Here is a 14541-nt window from a genome sequence, read left to right as displayed (position 1 = left end):
AAATTTGCTTACTTGTGAGATTACATACGGAACATATGGCCTCAAAATCCGTACACAAATTAGGCAACCTACAGCCACTTGATAGAGGTGACAATATTCTTCAATATCATGAAGACTAAGCTTCAAATCTAACTCCATAAGAGTAGCAATAGGCTTGCAATGTTCAAGATTGAATCTACACAACATTGTCTCAATACACTTTGCCTCACACAAAGCAATACCTTTGTAGAAGGTGGGAACCAATCCTTAGAGATGCCTTGGATGACAGGTTATTTCTAAGTATTTACCTGGAAAACATTATAGTTACCTGTCAAAGTTACCACCAGTTACCCTACAGTGTGTGACTTTTCCAATCCATTAGAGTCCTATAAATATGTCCTACTAATCCTATTTTGGGGTCGTTGGTTGTTGATCGCTAGTTTCTACTCTTGTATTCTTGATCTTGTATCTTGAAGAGTTTAGTGAGCCTAAGAATATTCAATGTTGGTCTTTGTACCAATTGTACTTTCATAATAATCTTTACAAATCCTGATATTTGAACCCTTGTATCTAAACACGACTTTAAATTTGAATTAATTTCCATTTGTCTCATTCCTTGTCTCTAATCTAAAGTCTTTCAATTTAGTATGGTTCCTTTTGTTCATCTCATCTGCAATTGATGTCAAGTCATTTGAAGTCTAAATCTATCATCTAGGGAACGACAAATAAATGTACATCAAAGGGATGCTTGTGTATCAATAAATAATGTGGTTAAATATTTGCCTTTGGATATGCATGTGGAAAGGGACATCCATTCGAAAGCTCCAAGAGTGAACAATAGAGGAAAGAAAGAAATGCACATCCAAGGGATGCTTATGTACCAATGAATAATGTGGTCGAACGTTTGCCTTTGGATATGCATGTGGAAAGGGATATCCATTTGGAAGCCCCAAGAGTGAGCAACACAGGACCAAAAGACCTTCATCATGACATCCAAATATTGAGACAAAAAAATAGGAAACATGAACAACAAGTGATGGGACCTTGAGGAGAGCGGCCTAAAAGGAATAGAGGTGATAATGTATTATGTTACAATTGTGGGGAGAGAGGGTATATATCACAATCTTCCTTCATGGGTAAGACAAACATCAAAACATGGGAGTCTGGCGTAGCCTCAATATAGTTCATCACAATTTGATTCTCTTGCTAAGGCTTCAAATTTTGACCTAAAAACCGGGAGAATTTCAAGTTTGCTCTTATTTACTTCGGTTAGAAAAAATGTATTTTCCTAGCCTTGATTCATACACTTGACTTGCAAAGTGCTCTCAATTTAACCTTCTTGAAACCCATGTGCATCCAGATAAGCATAAGTCTTCTTGTACCAAGCACATGGAACATGATTCAAATAAGACAAAGCTTTCTTAAGCCGACACCTTTTTTTTCTTGCTCTTTTTGAACAAAGCCACAAAGCTACACCATAGACACTTCCTCATGCAACCATGTGCTCTTGAGCTTCTCCTCCATCTACTTCATCTTTGTGGCATTCCTACAACTGCCTCTCTCTCTCTCTCTCTCTCTCTCTCTCTCTCTACATAAGAAAAATCAAAAAGCTCATGCTTCAAGCTTTACACCACACGTCAATTGTCCCAATTAGTGGGCTAATAACCTTTGAAAAATTCGTTACTTTAAGAAGAGTGGGCCAATCAAGAATCTGCATTCATATGATTTTTTTCCACATTCATAGAAGTAAAGAAGACTCCATACAAATCAAAGCGTAGATGAAAAGGTGATATGTGAACAAATTTTGTACATGACAAAATTGAAGAAAACAAAAGAGGATGTAGAAGGTGGAAACCAATCCTCAAAGATGCCTTGGACGACATGTTATCTTTGAATATTTACCTGAAAGAATTCGAATTACTTGACCAAATTACCACTTGTTACCCTACACTCAAGGTCCAATTTCGACATCTCAATAAATAGGTCCCATGAATCCTATTTGGTATCGTTGGTTATCAGTCATTAATTGCCTCTCGTATTCTTGATCTTGTATCTTGTAATTAATGACCTCTCATATTCTTGATCTTGTATCTTGTAGAGTTTTGTGATCAGCATATTATACTTTTAATTTAATCTTACCGGCATCTTGATATTTCAACCTAATATTGAATCTAAATATATTTCCAATTGTCAAATTCCATGTCTTTAATTTGAAGTCTCTCAATCAATTCTATTCCTTTTTGTTTGTTTGTTCTGATGTCAAGTCAACTAAATTCTAAATGTGTCATTTGAAGTCGGAAGTCCTCACCTAGTCTAGTCATTTGAGGGTGAACTCATTCAATACTTTGAGTCTTAACTCTAGAATAGTTGTCAAAGCAATCCACCACCGACACAACCCCCCCCCCCCCCCCCAACAATGTATGCCCAAATAATAATGCAAATCCCCAAATTTGATACTTTAAAAGAAGCATTCAAATCAGATTCAAAATCAATAGTCTCTCTTACTTGGTCCAATGAGCAACATGCCATCAATATAGAGCACAATGACCAAAATACATCATTCACATTTGACTTGCAAAGTGCTCTCAATTTAACCTTCTTGAAAGCCATGTGCATCCAAATAAGTAGGAGTCTTCTTGTACCAAGCACATGTAACATGATTCAAATCAAACAAGGCTTAAAAATTTGAAGTCAAAAGTCCTCACCTAGGTCATTTGAGGGTGAACTCATTCAATACTTTGAGTCTTAACTCTAGAATAGTTGTCAGGGCAATCCACCTCATTCTAACCTCCATCAAGTTGATTACAATGTATGCTCAAATAATGATGCAAATCCCCAAATTTGATACTTCAAAATAAGCATTCAAATCGGAATCAAAATCAATACTGTCTCTCTTACTTGGTCCAATGAGCAACATGCCATCAATATAGAGCACAATGACCAAAATACATCGTTCACACACTTGACTTGCAAAGTGCTCTCAATTTAACCCTCTTGAAAGCCATGTACATCCAAATAAGCAAGTGTCTTCTTGTACCAAGCACATGGAACATGATTCAAATCAGACAAGGCTTTTTTAAACCAACACCTTTGTTTTCTTGCTCTTTTTGAACAAGGCCACAAAGCTACACCATAGACACTTCCTCATGCAACTATGTGCTCTTGAGCTACTCCATCTACTTCATCTTTGTGGTTCCTACAACCGCCTCTCTCTCTCTCTCTCTCTCTCAAATCCAGAAGCTCATGCTTTAGGCATTACACCACATGTTGCATAAAGTTACGAAGCGATGTTCTCGCCCAGGCAGTCCCATTTTCTTCATTGTGAGACAAGGGGCATTGGAACGATAGGAAAGAGTCCATTCACACACACTACCCTTGCAACATCAAGCACACGCAACTTAATTGTTGAGCACTCGTTCACATTCAAGCTTGCTACCCCCACATTTTCAGCCCAAACCACTCCATACATACCTCCCCCCCCATACACTCCATGGACTCTCAAGTGCCACCATCATTTCCACAATCCTGAAGCGCACAGTCAATATGTCAACTCCACATAGAGCATGCAACATATTTCCTGTAGTCCCGTAGGTCAGAGTTGGCCTTCAAAGAGGTTAAATCAGGAGATACAGCAAGCAAATAAGTTTTGGTGTCATTGTAATCATGTAGAGTAGCTGCATATGGAAAAAAATCCTATGAATGCAGATTCTTGATTGGCTCACTCTTCTTAAAGTAATGAATTTTTCAAGGATTATTAGCCCACGAATTGGGGCAATTGACGTGTGGAAGATGCCACTACCTTTTTGGAACATGAACTACCTTTCGCATTATTATTTTAATAAATAGACTGAACAATTAAATGAATAGCTACGACAATGTCCATGTAAATCATCAGATTTTTGCACGAAGGCTACCCTCCTTGAAGCTTTTCTTATTTACATACAAAACCCAATCATCTGCCAAACAACAATTCAGCAACTAACAGCGAATTAATTACAACGAAGCAATAGCTTTCACATGGATAAAGCCCAAAGTTAGGCTCACACTACAGGATGCTTACTAACAGACAGCATAAGAGCGATAAGACACAAGGTAGCACGCTTCAGCAGTGAAAGAACTTGCACATGTAGTACAATAAAATTGCTCGAAACTCTTTGGTGTCGAAGAAGCTTTGTCTGTATCCTCCTCAAAATCATTCCTACTTCACCAAGAAGTACACAAGAAGGAAGACTGCAATAAATCCTGCGACCACCGTCAGCATGCTCCTACCTGATTTTGCTTCAAACACCTGTTACATATGGTCACACAATCTCTCTCACTCCTCTGTCTCTCTCTGCCTCTCCCCCTCTCCCTCCCCCCCCCCCCCCCCCAAAAAAAAAAAAGTGGCCTTGTGCCCTTCGTATTACATTAAAAACAAAATGCCAGTTACAAAATAAAGGCGAGAGCCCTGTTACAATATGCAAGTTGCAACTAAAAGTGAAAAACCCCTCAAAATAAACATAAGCGGAGGGGGAAAACATTGATATCAATCCAAGGTTTGAATATAAAAGAAGATAGGGCTGAAGGATGAACACCAGATACATCTACTCTGAGCATCTTCAGCAACCAAGCGATACACCATCAAAAGAATACATCCACTGAAGGAGCTCCACAAATCAACCAGTGGCCAAACCACCGGGGCAGCACAAAGGCTGATGCAGACCCTGCTGAATAGTCACTCACCTGCTCACCCCCAATAGTGCCCGCTATAAGAGGCACCTGCGACTAGATCACTCACTCGCCTGCTCACCCCCAATAGTGCCCGCTATAAGAGGCACAAGCGACTAGATCACCAAAGAATCTGAGGACTGATGAGCAGGCCCCCGCAAGGCTGATTCTGGACCGCCTCCAAATGCTGGGTCTTCAATGCTCTACCTATCTGTCCAGCTGCTCTAAGACATCCTCTCGATCCTCATCTAGTAACCTCTCCTCGAGGTCTATCTCGGGGCTTCTATGCCTCATCCAACCTCTATCTCGCTACCCATCTGTGAACAAGGATAGGCACACATGACATGACACAAGCTAAACTCACACCTAGACGCACGTAGTGAGCGGACATCACGCTCAACTCCCAGCCATAGAGCCAATACGGGCTCACCCCCGAGCCTAGGAGCCTGCAGCCAAGCGGGCTAGCCTCTGCCACAAGGGCTGGTGTCCCATACCACCGAGCCCACACCAATACAAGTGTGCGGGCAAAGCTGCCAAGGGCCTAGAGTCCAAGTGTGGTGATCACACAAGATGTCTCACAAATGAGGCTCGAGTTCTATTTATAGGATTTCATAACTAAAGGGCCATGTTCACACTGACCGGACATAACTGCACGCGCCCATCCTGATGTCTGGGGACATAACACTTCCCCCCTTATTTTTAATTGTTGTCCTCAACAATATCATTGGTTATAAAGCCGGGGAAACGATTCCGTAACGATCTAGCTGACTCCCAAGTGGCTTGGGACTTGGGACAATACTTCCACTTGATCAAATATTCGGGGTACGAAGACTCGCGAGACTTACAGACCCTTTGATCAAGAACCGATTCCGGTTCAAGTGGAATATAACGAGCGGAATATAACGAGCGGTGTCTTCTAAGTTCGGAAATGCCCGGAGGTAGGTCCAACTTATAAGAACCCCACTTATTGGACCACTCTCGAACAATGGCCAATTCGGATTGTCTCAGAATCCTTCGGTACCCTAAGGTACACCCACATGCCCTCCTGAAGTTTGCGGGATTGCCAATGCTCATTGGCGTAAAAAATGGCACGATCTTGTGCCGTCTTTATGCTCTCTTTCGCGATCTGAAGCATTTCTTGCATATCGTGTAAGAAAACAGCTACCGATCGCATCTTGATCCCCTTGAATCCAATGGCAACAAGTGGTTTCGGCTCATAATCATACATAAGCATAAACGGGCTATAACCAATAGCCAAGTGCTTTGTACTGTTATAAGAAAACTCAATCTCTGGGAGATAGCATTCCCAATCAGATTGACGTCGAGAGACATACGCTCGTAGCATGTCCTCCATAGTTTGATTTGTGCGTTCGATTTGTCCATCAATTTCAAGATGATCTGAGGACGACATGCATACACGGGTCTCCAATTTCTAGAAGATCGTTTGCCAAAAATTGCTTGTGAATTTGGATCACGATCACTAACAATTTCATCGGGCAAACCATATAGTTTGTATAAGTCTTCCACAAAAAGTTGAGCTAACTCGCTGCTCTTTACGGTGGAACGCATAGGGATAAATCGCACCATTTTCGTGAATCGATCAACAATGACCCAAATGGCATCGTGCCCACGGTTAGTTCGGGGGTAATCCAACTACAAAATTCATAGAAACAATAACCCAGTGCGTTTTTTACGTTCAACTTTGTTGAGCTGACATTGCACGCATTCCCACACATACTTTTCAACGAAAGCTTTCATGTGCGACTCTCACAAAGTGATGACGTGGCTACGGACAGCAAAAACCCTAATTTCTGCCAGAAATCCTAAAATTCCTGCAAACCCTAATTTTTGCCAAAAACCCTAACTTTCGGAAATCGCGGAGGCTATTAAAAAAAAATCTTCTTTTTTTTTTTGGAAATGATGAACGACACGAATTTTGCTTTTTTTATAAAAAAAAGAGAAAAGACACTCTAAGAGAGAGAGAACTGATGCTTTTTATTTTAAAAGCTTTTGGGGCTCTGCTTTTGGGCATCCCTTGTATCTTTAAATAAGTGGTGAGGGTCTCACTTCTCAGAGCATCTGGACGCAAAGTCTGAGAGTGGAACCCTAGCCACTCTCTTGTACTTTGATTTGATTAATATAAAAAGAAATACAGAAAGGGATGCCAGTCTTTGGGGCCAATATCTTGAACTCCGCCGGGCCAGTGCAAATCTATTGTGATCTGTGAATTGTTTTGAAGTGGTTATTTGGTGCTGTCGCGGTTGATTCTTGGGAGTGTCCAAGTCTGTTAGAGTGGTATCAGAGCACGGCCAATTTCTCTTCTACGGGAAATCCGATCCCCGAATTTTTTTCCCGCGGCACCTATGGCTTCAGGCAATGATCAGTTGACTCCCTCTGCATCTGGAGATGCGGCCAAGGATCACAACGAAGATTCCGACAGAGAGTATGGCCCGCCTTGGCCTACTTAGGCGGAGCGGCGAGGGGCGTCGCAAGTTGATCGGTGACGCAACAAAGATGATGCTCAATTTTGCCAAGGACCCGAAGATGGCAAAATATATGAACCAAACCTCTTTGGAAGAGGTACACATGGAGTGGCAGAGAACCACAACACCACTCCCGAAACCCACTCTCAAGAAACCTTCTGCCTCCAAGAAAATATACGGAGAAGGAACTGGAGAACGTGGTTGATGCACGGATTGCTCAGCTTTTTGACGCGCAAAAGAAAGCCAAAAAACACGGCAAAAAGCAGAAGAAAAGCACTGACTTTCCAGGTTGTTTGGGTCGTCAGTCGACTTTTGACAAGCCAAAGAAACAGAAGAAGCGTGTTCGATTTGAAGGAGTACCCAGTTCTTCTTCTTCTTCTTCTTCTCATAGTTCTTCTAGCTCCTCGGATTCGAGCGAAGAAGACAAAAAAGGTGAAAAGCGAAGCAAGAAACAAAGCTTCGGAAAGGGCAAGAAAAAGGCAAAGAAGGCTACATCTCGCCCAGAGACTGACAGTTCTACTGAGGACTCGTCTACACACAGCTCAGATTCCGATGACGGAAAGTTTTATACGAACAAGAAGGATTTTTACAAAGCCAACCAGTATGACTTTCTCGAAAATAAAAGCAAGAAAGTCCGAGAGTTTAAGGAAGGTGGCCACTCGATCAAGTTTGATACTTTTTCAGGATACTCAGATGCTTCGAAGCCTTTGTCTTTTATACAGTAGTTTGACATCGCCTTCGCGGGAGGATGCTATTCAGAGCACTCCAAGATTCGGAGAGCGGCCTCTTACTTTAAGGGAAATGCTCGCACTTGGTGGTCCACGCTTCTTTTAAACAAGATTGCGCCAGTTAAATGCTGAAATTTAAGAAGCTTTTATTTCTTCTTGGTTGACGCAAGAATATGAACGAGACATACGAGCTGCTTGGAACCATCTTCGGATGACCAAGAAAGATACAATCAATGCTTACTGTGAAAGATTCTGGAGCTCTTTTCTACCCGCCTCTTCAATCAAGAAGATCTCGTTCAGAGAACAGATTGAGCGGTTCACCTTGGGTCTACCTACAGAGATCCGAGATCACTGCTTGGAACAGAAGTCGGCTTCTATTCAGGAGTTGATGAATCAAGCGAAGCGGGGTTTTGCCATTCACTCTGGCAGTCTCACCTACCCCACAGATGAGGCCATGACACAACAAGCCGAACAGACTTCTGCGAATGAAAGTAGAAAGAAAAAGAGCAACCCAGAGAAAACGATACACGACCTGTCACAAAAATACGGAAGCGTAAACTGACGTTTAATTGCACTTCAAATACTCAAGAGAATTAGAGGGAGAAAGAAAACTTGACACTTCATTGGGGACCAGAAGATGGGCTGCCCCCACCCCCCCCCCCCCCCATAAAGAGAATATCTTTATTACTAAGGGAGAATCTTTACAAGCACAGGAACGGGACATACGCCCGTCCTCTATTCTTTCTTCTGTTCTGTTCTGACTATTGACTGAGAAAGTGTTTCCACTTTCTTTCTGCTTAGGGGATTTCCCTCTTCTGCGAGACTGGTTGGAAGCTCTCGAAAAGAGAGTCTATCTTCCAACACAGCTCATCGGAAGCTCTCACAGAGGAGAGTCCATCTTCCGTTATGTGTTGCCTTCATGCTCATTCATTCATGCATCGAACACAAAAGAGAAACAAGCAAAATGCACACGCACATGCTTGCTGTAATTTTCTACACATAACCTGAAATTCTTACCTGTGCACACCCCTACGCTGAAACAGAGGTCTTCTTCGCGATGGAATCGCACCAAACTTGATGTAGGCTTAGGATAAGGAGAGAGAAGAGAATTTCTATGGTTGATCTGCTGAAAACAACCCTAATCGAGGTGATTAGGGGCTGAAAACAGAGAATTACAGCCGCCGCACTGCTAGGAGAGCGTCTACGGCAGCTTCTCGCGATGAAACTTCACCAGAAGGTGTCTATGACTGTGAGATCCCTTGTTCTTGACAATGGGAGCACAAGGCTGCCACATATGTCGCAAGGGGCTGCTCTCAAGCTTCAATGGAGGGTTCCACCCCGTAGAGCACGCTCACATTAGGGGCGGGTAGGTGCACTGCCAGCCCTTGTGAAGGGGGCGCTGATGCTCTTAAATAGGCTTCATGCATGAAGAGGGGGCGCTAGGAGATAAGGGAGAGTGAGAGTGAAAGCTTGCATTGGTAAGTGTGCCACTTGGCACACTTACTTTAAAAACTTAAAAACCATTCAACTTTTGACTTTAAAAACTTCTAGCTCATTAATTAAAAATGTGCAACTAACTAACAAATGTTACCAATGATTCTTTTATGAGAACACCAAAGGTCTGCCGGCGCAATGCCGCACTGGCACTGCACCGCCTTTACCTGTTCACACTTGTCCGCCGCCCGCCCGGGCACGGACCGTTAAATTTAATTTAACGAAACTTACCCTAAGGCTTTATTAGCTTTATTAGCCTTAGGGTCACTGTTCTAAGGACCCCATCTCATTCATGTGCTTGTACTGACGCGCGTATTTTTCTGAGCCTAAAGTCTGAGGCTACTGCTTACCCCTTTCTGAAGACCCGATTTCCCAATCACTAGGGCTTCAGGGTAATTTCTGCTAAGGTCCCTTTGAGGTGTTCTGGCCCGCATTTAGGCTCACCTGAGGCCTTAGAACTGCTAGGTCTATTCTGGTGTGTACACAACTAATTAGATAATTCTTTTCTCGTAAATAAATTAATTATTTACAAAGTTTGACTTAGTTACATCCCTCTTGGTTCTAAACAGTTGACCTCAACTGTAGAGCGTCAACATAACTGTGCAAGATGTCGGGGTAGTCCTTAAGATCGGACTCAGTCATCCACTTTGCATCTAAAGGAGTGTAATTCTTGAACTTGACTAAATACTTTCGATGTAGACTCCCCGACTTGAGTTGTCTCTCCGAGTGGTGTATTATCTGTTCAGGTTGAAGGATTTCCTCAGTCTCTTCGACTTCTGGAGGATCTTCTTGTACGGGCGCCACTGGAGGAGGTCCAACATATGGTCGGAGGAGACTGACATGAAAAGCATTATGGATGCGCCAGTGAGAAGGCAAATCCAATCTGAAAGTCACGTAATTGACTTTATCTGTAATTTTGAAAGGGCCGTAAAATCTATGGGAAAGTTTGACAACTTTCCCTTTGCCGATCCGCTTTTTCAATCTAGCTTTCTCAAACCGAAGCAGGACATATTGTCCTTTTTCAAGATTGAGATTCCTTCTGTACTTGTCTCTTCTGTTGCTCTTGAATACGAAGAATCGCTTGCTTTACTTGTTGATGGGCAACATCAATATTACGCACAAATTCATCTGCGGCGAAGATGTTTTCTTTGGTTACCATAATAGGAAGTAAGAGTGGCTTCCCATAAATAATTTCGAAGGGGGCTTTACCAGTTGAGGAATGTATGGTATTATTATACGCAAACTCAACTATTGGTAAGTACTGTTTCCATTCGGATTGTCGTTCCGAAACATAGCACTTGAGGAGATCTAAAACAGTGGCATTAGCGATTTCGCTTTAACCATTTGTTTGAGGATGATAAGCTGATGAAAAATCAAGCTTAGTTCCCAAGTTTTCGAACAATGCCTGCCAAAATAGACTAGTCATGCGGGGATCTCTGTCGCTCACAATAGTCTTTGGCAATCCATGGTGTTTAAAATTCTGAGCTAGAAATATTCTAGCCATGTGATCAACTTTGATCGTCTTCTTTACTGGAAGAAAATGGGCTTGCTTACTAAATTTGTCTACTATAGTCCAGATTGCATCATTTCCATTCTTGGATCTAGGAAGATCCGTAATAAAATCCATGGCAATACTTTCCCATGGCGTGTTAGGCACAGGGAGCGGCTAAAGCTTGCCATAAACTTTATGTCTGTCATATTTCACTTTTTGGCATACTAAACACTCACGTACATGTTTTTCAATGTCCGCACGGAGTGTTGGCCAAAAGAAATACCTTTCGAGGGCACTAGTGGTGGAAGCAATTCCCTGATGCACGGCATAAGGAGAATTATGTGCTTCATCCATCACCTTCTGTCGTAAGGGCTGAGCTATGCATATTGCTTGTTGACGATAGAGCGTAGTATCCCTAATGGAATAAGGTGGCCTTGAGTGACCAGCTTGAAGATCTGCCCAAATTGTGGCGAAGTCTGGATCTTGAGGATACATCTCGCTGAGAGATTCTAGTTCCTCATGATAAATTGTTGTTAGTGCATTGATCTTTGGCCGCCTGGAGAGAGCATCTGCAGCTGCATTCTTTGTTCCAGAAGTGTGTAAAATCTGAAAATGGAACATAGAAAGAAAGTTGGCCCATCTCATCTGCTTTTCTGATAACTTTCTTTGTGTGAGGAAGTAGCGAAGACTTTGATGATCTGTCTTGACAATAAAATCAGCTCCTAATAGATAGTGTTTCCAAATGGAAAGAGCATGAATTACTGCCATTAGCTCTTTCTCGTATATGGAGACATGCAACTCTGCATCTTTAAGGCGCCGACTTTCATAGGCTATCGCGTGACCCTCTTGGTTCAAAACTGCTCCTACACAATCTCCAGATGCATCGCAGTATACCTCGAAAGGTTTGCGAAGATCAGGGACGGTGAGAACAGGTCCGTGACTGAGTAGATACTTAAGCTTTTCAAAAGCTTGTTTTTGTCCAGACCCCCAATGGAATGGAATCCTCTTCTTTGTCAGGTCATGGAGGGGACCTGCTATCGCAGCAAAAGCTCGAATGAAACGCCGATAATAGGAACAGAGGCCGAGGAAACTTCGTACATCATGTACTGTAGTTGGCGTAGGCCATTCTATAACTGCTTGAATCTTATCAGGGTCCATTCTCACCTGGTTGTGAGATACTATATGGCCCAAATAGTGGATTTCTTTTAGAAAGAACTCACTCTTCTTAGCATTCACAAATAATTTGTGTTTGCGTAATTCTTCAAACACTAAGGCGAGATGCTTATAGTGTTCGTCTTCCGACTCTCAGAAGATTAAGACGTCATCAAAGAAAACGCCTGTAAAACTTCCATATGAGTGGAAGATTCTATCCATCATACTGTTGAATGTAGCTGGTGCATTAGTAAGCCCAAAAGGCATCACTAGAAATTCATACAACCCGAAGGTTGTTCTAAATGAAGTCTTATGCACATCCTGAGGAGCTATGCGGATTTGATGATAACCGCTCTTCAAGTCTATACGACTAAAGACACTTGCTCCTTGTAACTTGTCAAGAATGTCGTCAATCCGAGGGATTGGAAATCGATTCTTGATTGTGATCTTGTTTAGGGATCTATAGTCTATGCACATGCGGAATGTGCCATCCTTTTTCTGTACTAGCAAGACAGGTGAACAATATGGAGAAGTACTAGGCCTTATTAAGCCCTTCTCCAAAAGTTAGTTAACCTGCTTGAGAATTTCCTCTTGCTGCATTAGACTAACTCGATAAGGGGGCTGATTTGGAGGAGAACTTCCTGGGATCAAATCAATTGTATGATCCTCAGGTCGAGGAGGTGGGAGTTCATTTGGAAGTTCATCTGCAAAGCAATCTTTATAACTTTCTAATAACTTAAGTCTTTTTTGCTCTAAAGAGGAAGAAAGTTGTGAAACAGACACATCTCTCTCTCTCTTGCAAAAATCAAGTACGCTGAAACACACTTTTTCATTTCTTTCTTGATGGCAATGTGATTGGCGATAAGAATACGCCAATCACTTGCATCTGCAAGTACAAGATACTCCTTTCCTTTATGAGCAAAGGATAAGGTTTTCTGAACATAGTCCGGAATGGGATGCATCTTGTAGTGCCAAGGCATTCCCAAGATAACATCGCATCCTTCAAGTGAAGCTAGTAAGAAAGACTCTTTGATCTTTGTAATCGTCGACCTTTAGATTCAACTTCCCTATGATTGGAGTAGAGTTTGAGTTCTGCCCTTTGAAAGCAGATTGCGCTTGAATAGAGACTCCAAACGATTGGGCTGCAAGTTCAGGTCGTCAGCTAGCTTGGTAGAGATGAAGTTGTCTGTACTACCAGGGTCAAACAAAATAAGAGCCCGCTGGTTGTTGATACTACCCCATGCTTTGAGAAGAGCTCTTTCTTTTCCATCCTTGGTTGTATTTCCTTGTACATCTGGGACTGCATTGGAAGAGGGTGGTTGTGGAGGTTTGGTAGGACAGTCATCCTTCATATGACCAACTTGTCCACACTTGAAGCATCTTCCTTCACTAATGTAGGTTCGTAACTCAGTAGGAGAGAGATATCTCCCTTTCTTGGGCTGATTTGGCTTTGCTTCTGCTTCGGAGGCGGTTCTTTTCTTCTTTTGAGAAGAAGTAGAAGAGGTAGTCTGCTCATGGAGAGCCTTCTACTTGGCATGGTAAGTACTTTGCTCCATCTTCCTGGGAGTACCCTTGTCATGTATTCCATCAGCTATGCGGGCTGATTCCATAAGTATCTGCAAGTTACCTCGAGGGTAAAGCTTCATAGCCTTTTGCAAGGCTTCATGCAAACCTGCTTCAAACTTGCGCATCTTCTCCGAATCGTCAATCTTCTTGAATGGAGTGACTTTCAAGAGAACGTCCCAAAACCTAGCGTGGAACAGTTTCGTTCTCTGACTGTGAAAGTCGATCCCACTCTTTCTTTACCTCTTCCCATAGTCTGGAGGATAGAACTGTGCGTAGAACTCCTTCTTGAAAGCAGTCCAATCTTGGGGTTTGCGATCTTCCAGGATAAGGGTTAACCACCAATTGCTGGCGGTGCCTTTCAGGTACAAACTGACGAAGCTTGGATCTTTCCTTAAAATTCCCTTCTGCAAATGCAACTTCAAATTGGCGGATGAAAGCCAAAGCTTTGTCATTATCACGCCGTCCATTGTAGGTGTCGAATTTCACATCTTTATCTCCCGACTTGAATGTTTTCTGCCTATGGTGTTTCTTCTTATGGTGCTCCTTCTTTCTATGCTTAGACTCCTTGTGGACAGGAGTCCTTTCCCTTGAATGCACTTCTTGCTGCGACGGATCGTCGAGAAACATGTCTTCCGGAGCAACTATGTCATCCAGATCCTTCATGAAAGAGAACTGAGGGGAATCAGGGGGATCCTGCTCTTGAACTTTTGGATTAAACCGCACATGACGTTCTGGAGGTTTCTTCTGCCTCTCGTGCATGCCGGAGGTTCCAATCAAAGGATCTTTCCTTGGTTGTGGCGCCTTTGGGTTCTGCGGGATTTCTCCCGACCCCATCGGCATTTTCTCCTTCCCTTTTTCAAGAGTATGGAGAATCTTTTGGACTTCTGGATGGGAGAGAGCTTTCTGCAACTCTTCCACCTGCTGTTGAAGGAGAGAGAAC

General features: G+C 42.6%; 1 protein-coding gene across 2 annotated transcripts in view; it reads right to left on the bottom strand.

Annotated features, from left to right (window-relative positions):
- Positions 1 to 3857: 3857 nt before the first annotated feature.
- The window catches only part of BS14A (BET1P/SFT1P-like protein 14A), a 32682-nt gene continuing 21998 nt past the window's right edge, over positions 3858 to 14541 (bottom strand). Inside the window, exon 5 of one of the 2 annotated variants that reach the window (XM_086490792.1) lies at positions 3858 to 4267. In XM_086490792.1, coding sequence (XP_086346918.1) covers positions 4178 to 4267 — 90 coding nt within the window. In that variant the 3' untranslated portion in view covers positions 3858 to 4177. The remainder of the gene's footprint in view (positions 4268 to 14541) is intronic. The other variant, XM_086490791.1, reaches the window with a different exon arrangement.

The sequence above is a fragment of the Adiantum capillus-veneris genome, chromosome 19 (genome assembly GCF_014529385.1).
Source record: "Adiantum capillus-veneris isolate H3 chromosome 19, ASM1452938v2, whole genome shotgun sequence".
Classification (NCBI taxonomy): Eukaryota; Viridiplantae; Streptophyta; class Polypodiopsida; order Polypodiales; family Pteridaceae; genus Adiantum; species Adiantum capillus-veneris.
Note: the sequence above shows the minus strand (reverse complement) of the source record. Positions and strands in the feature narration are given on the sequence as shown.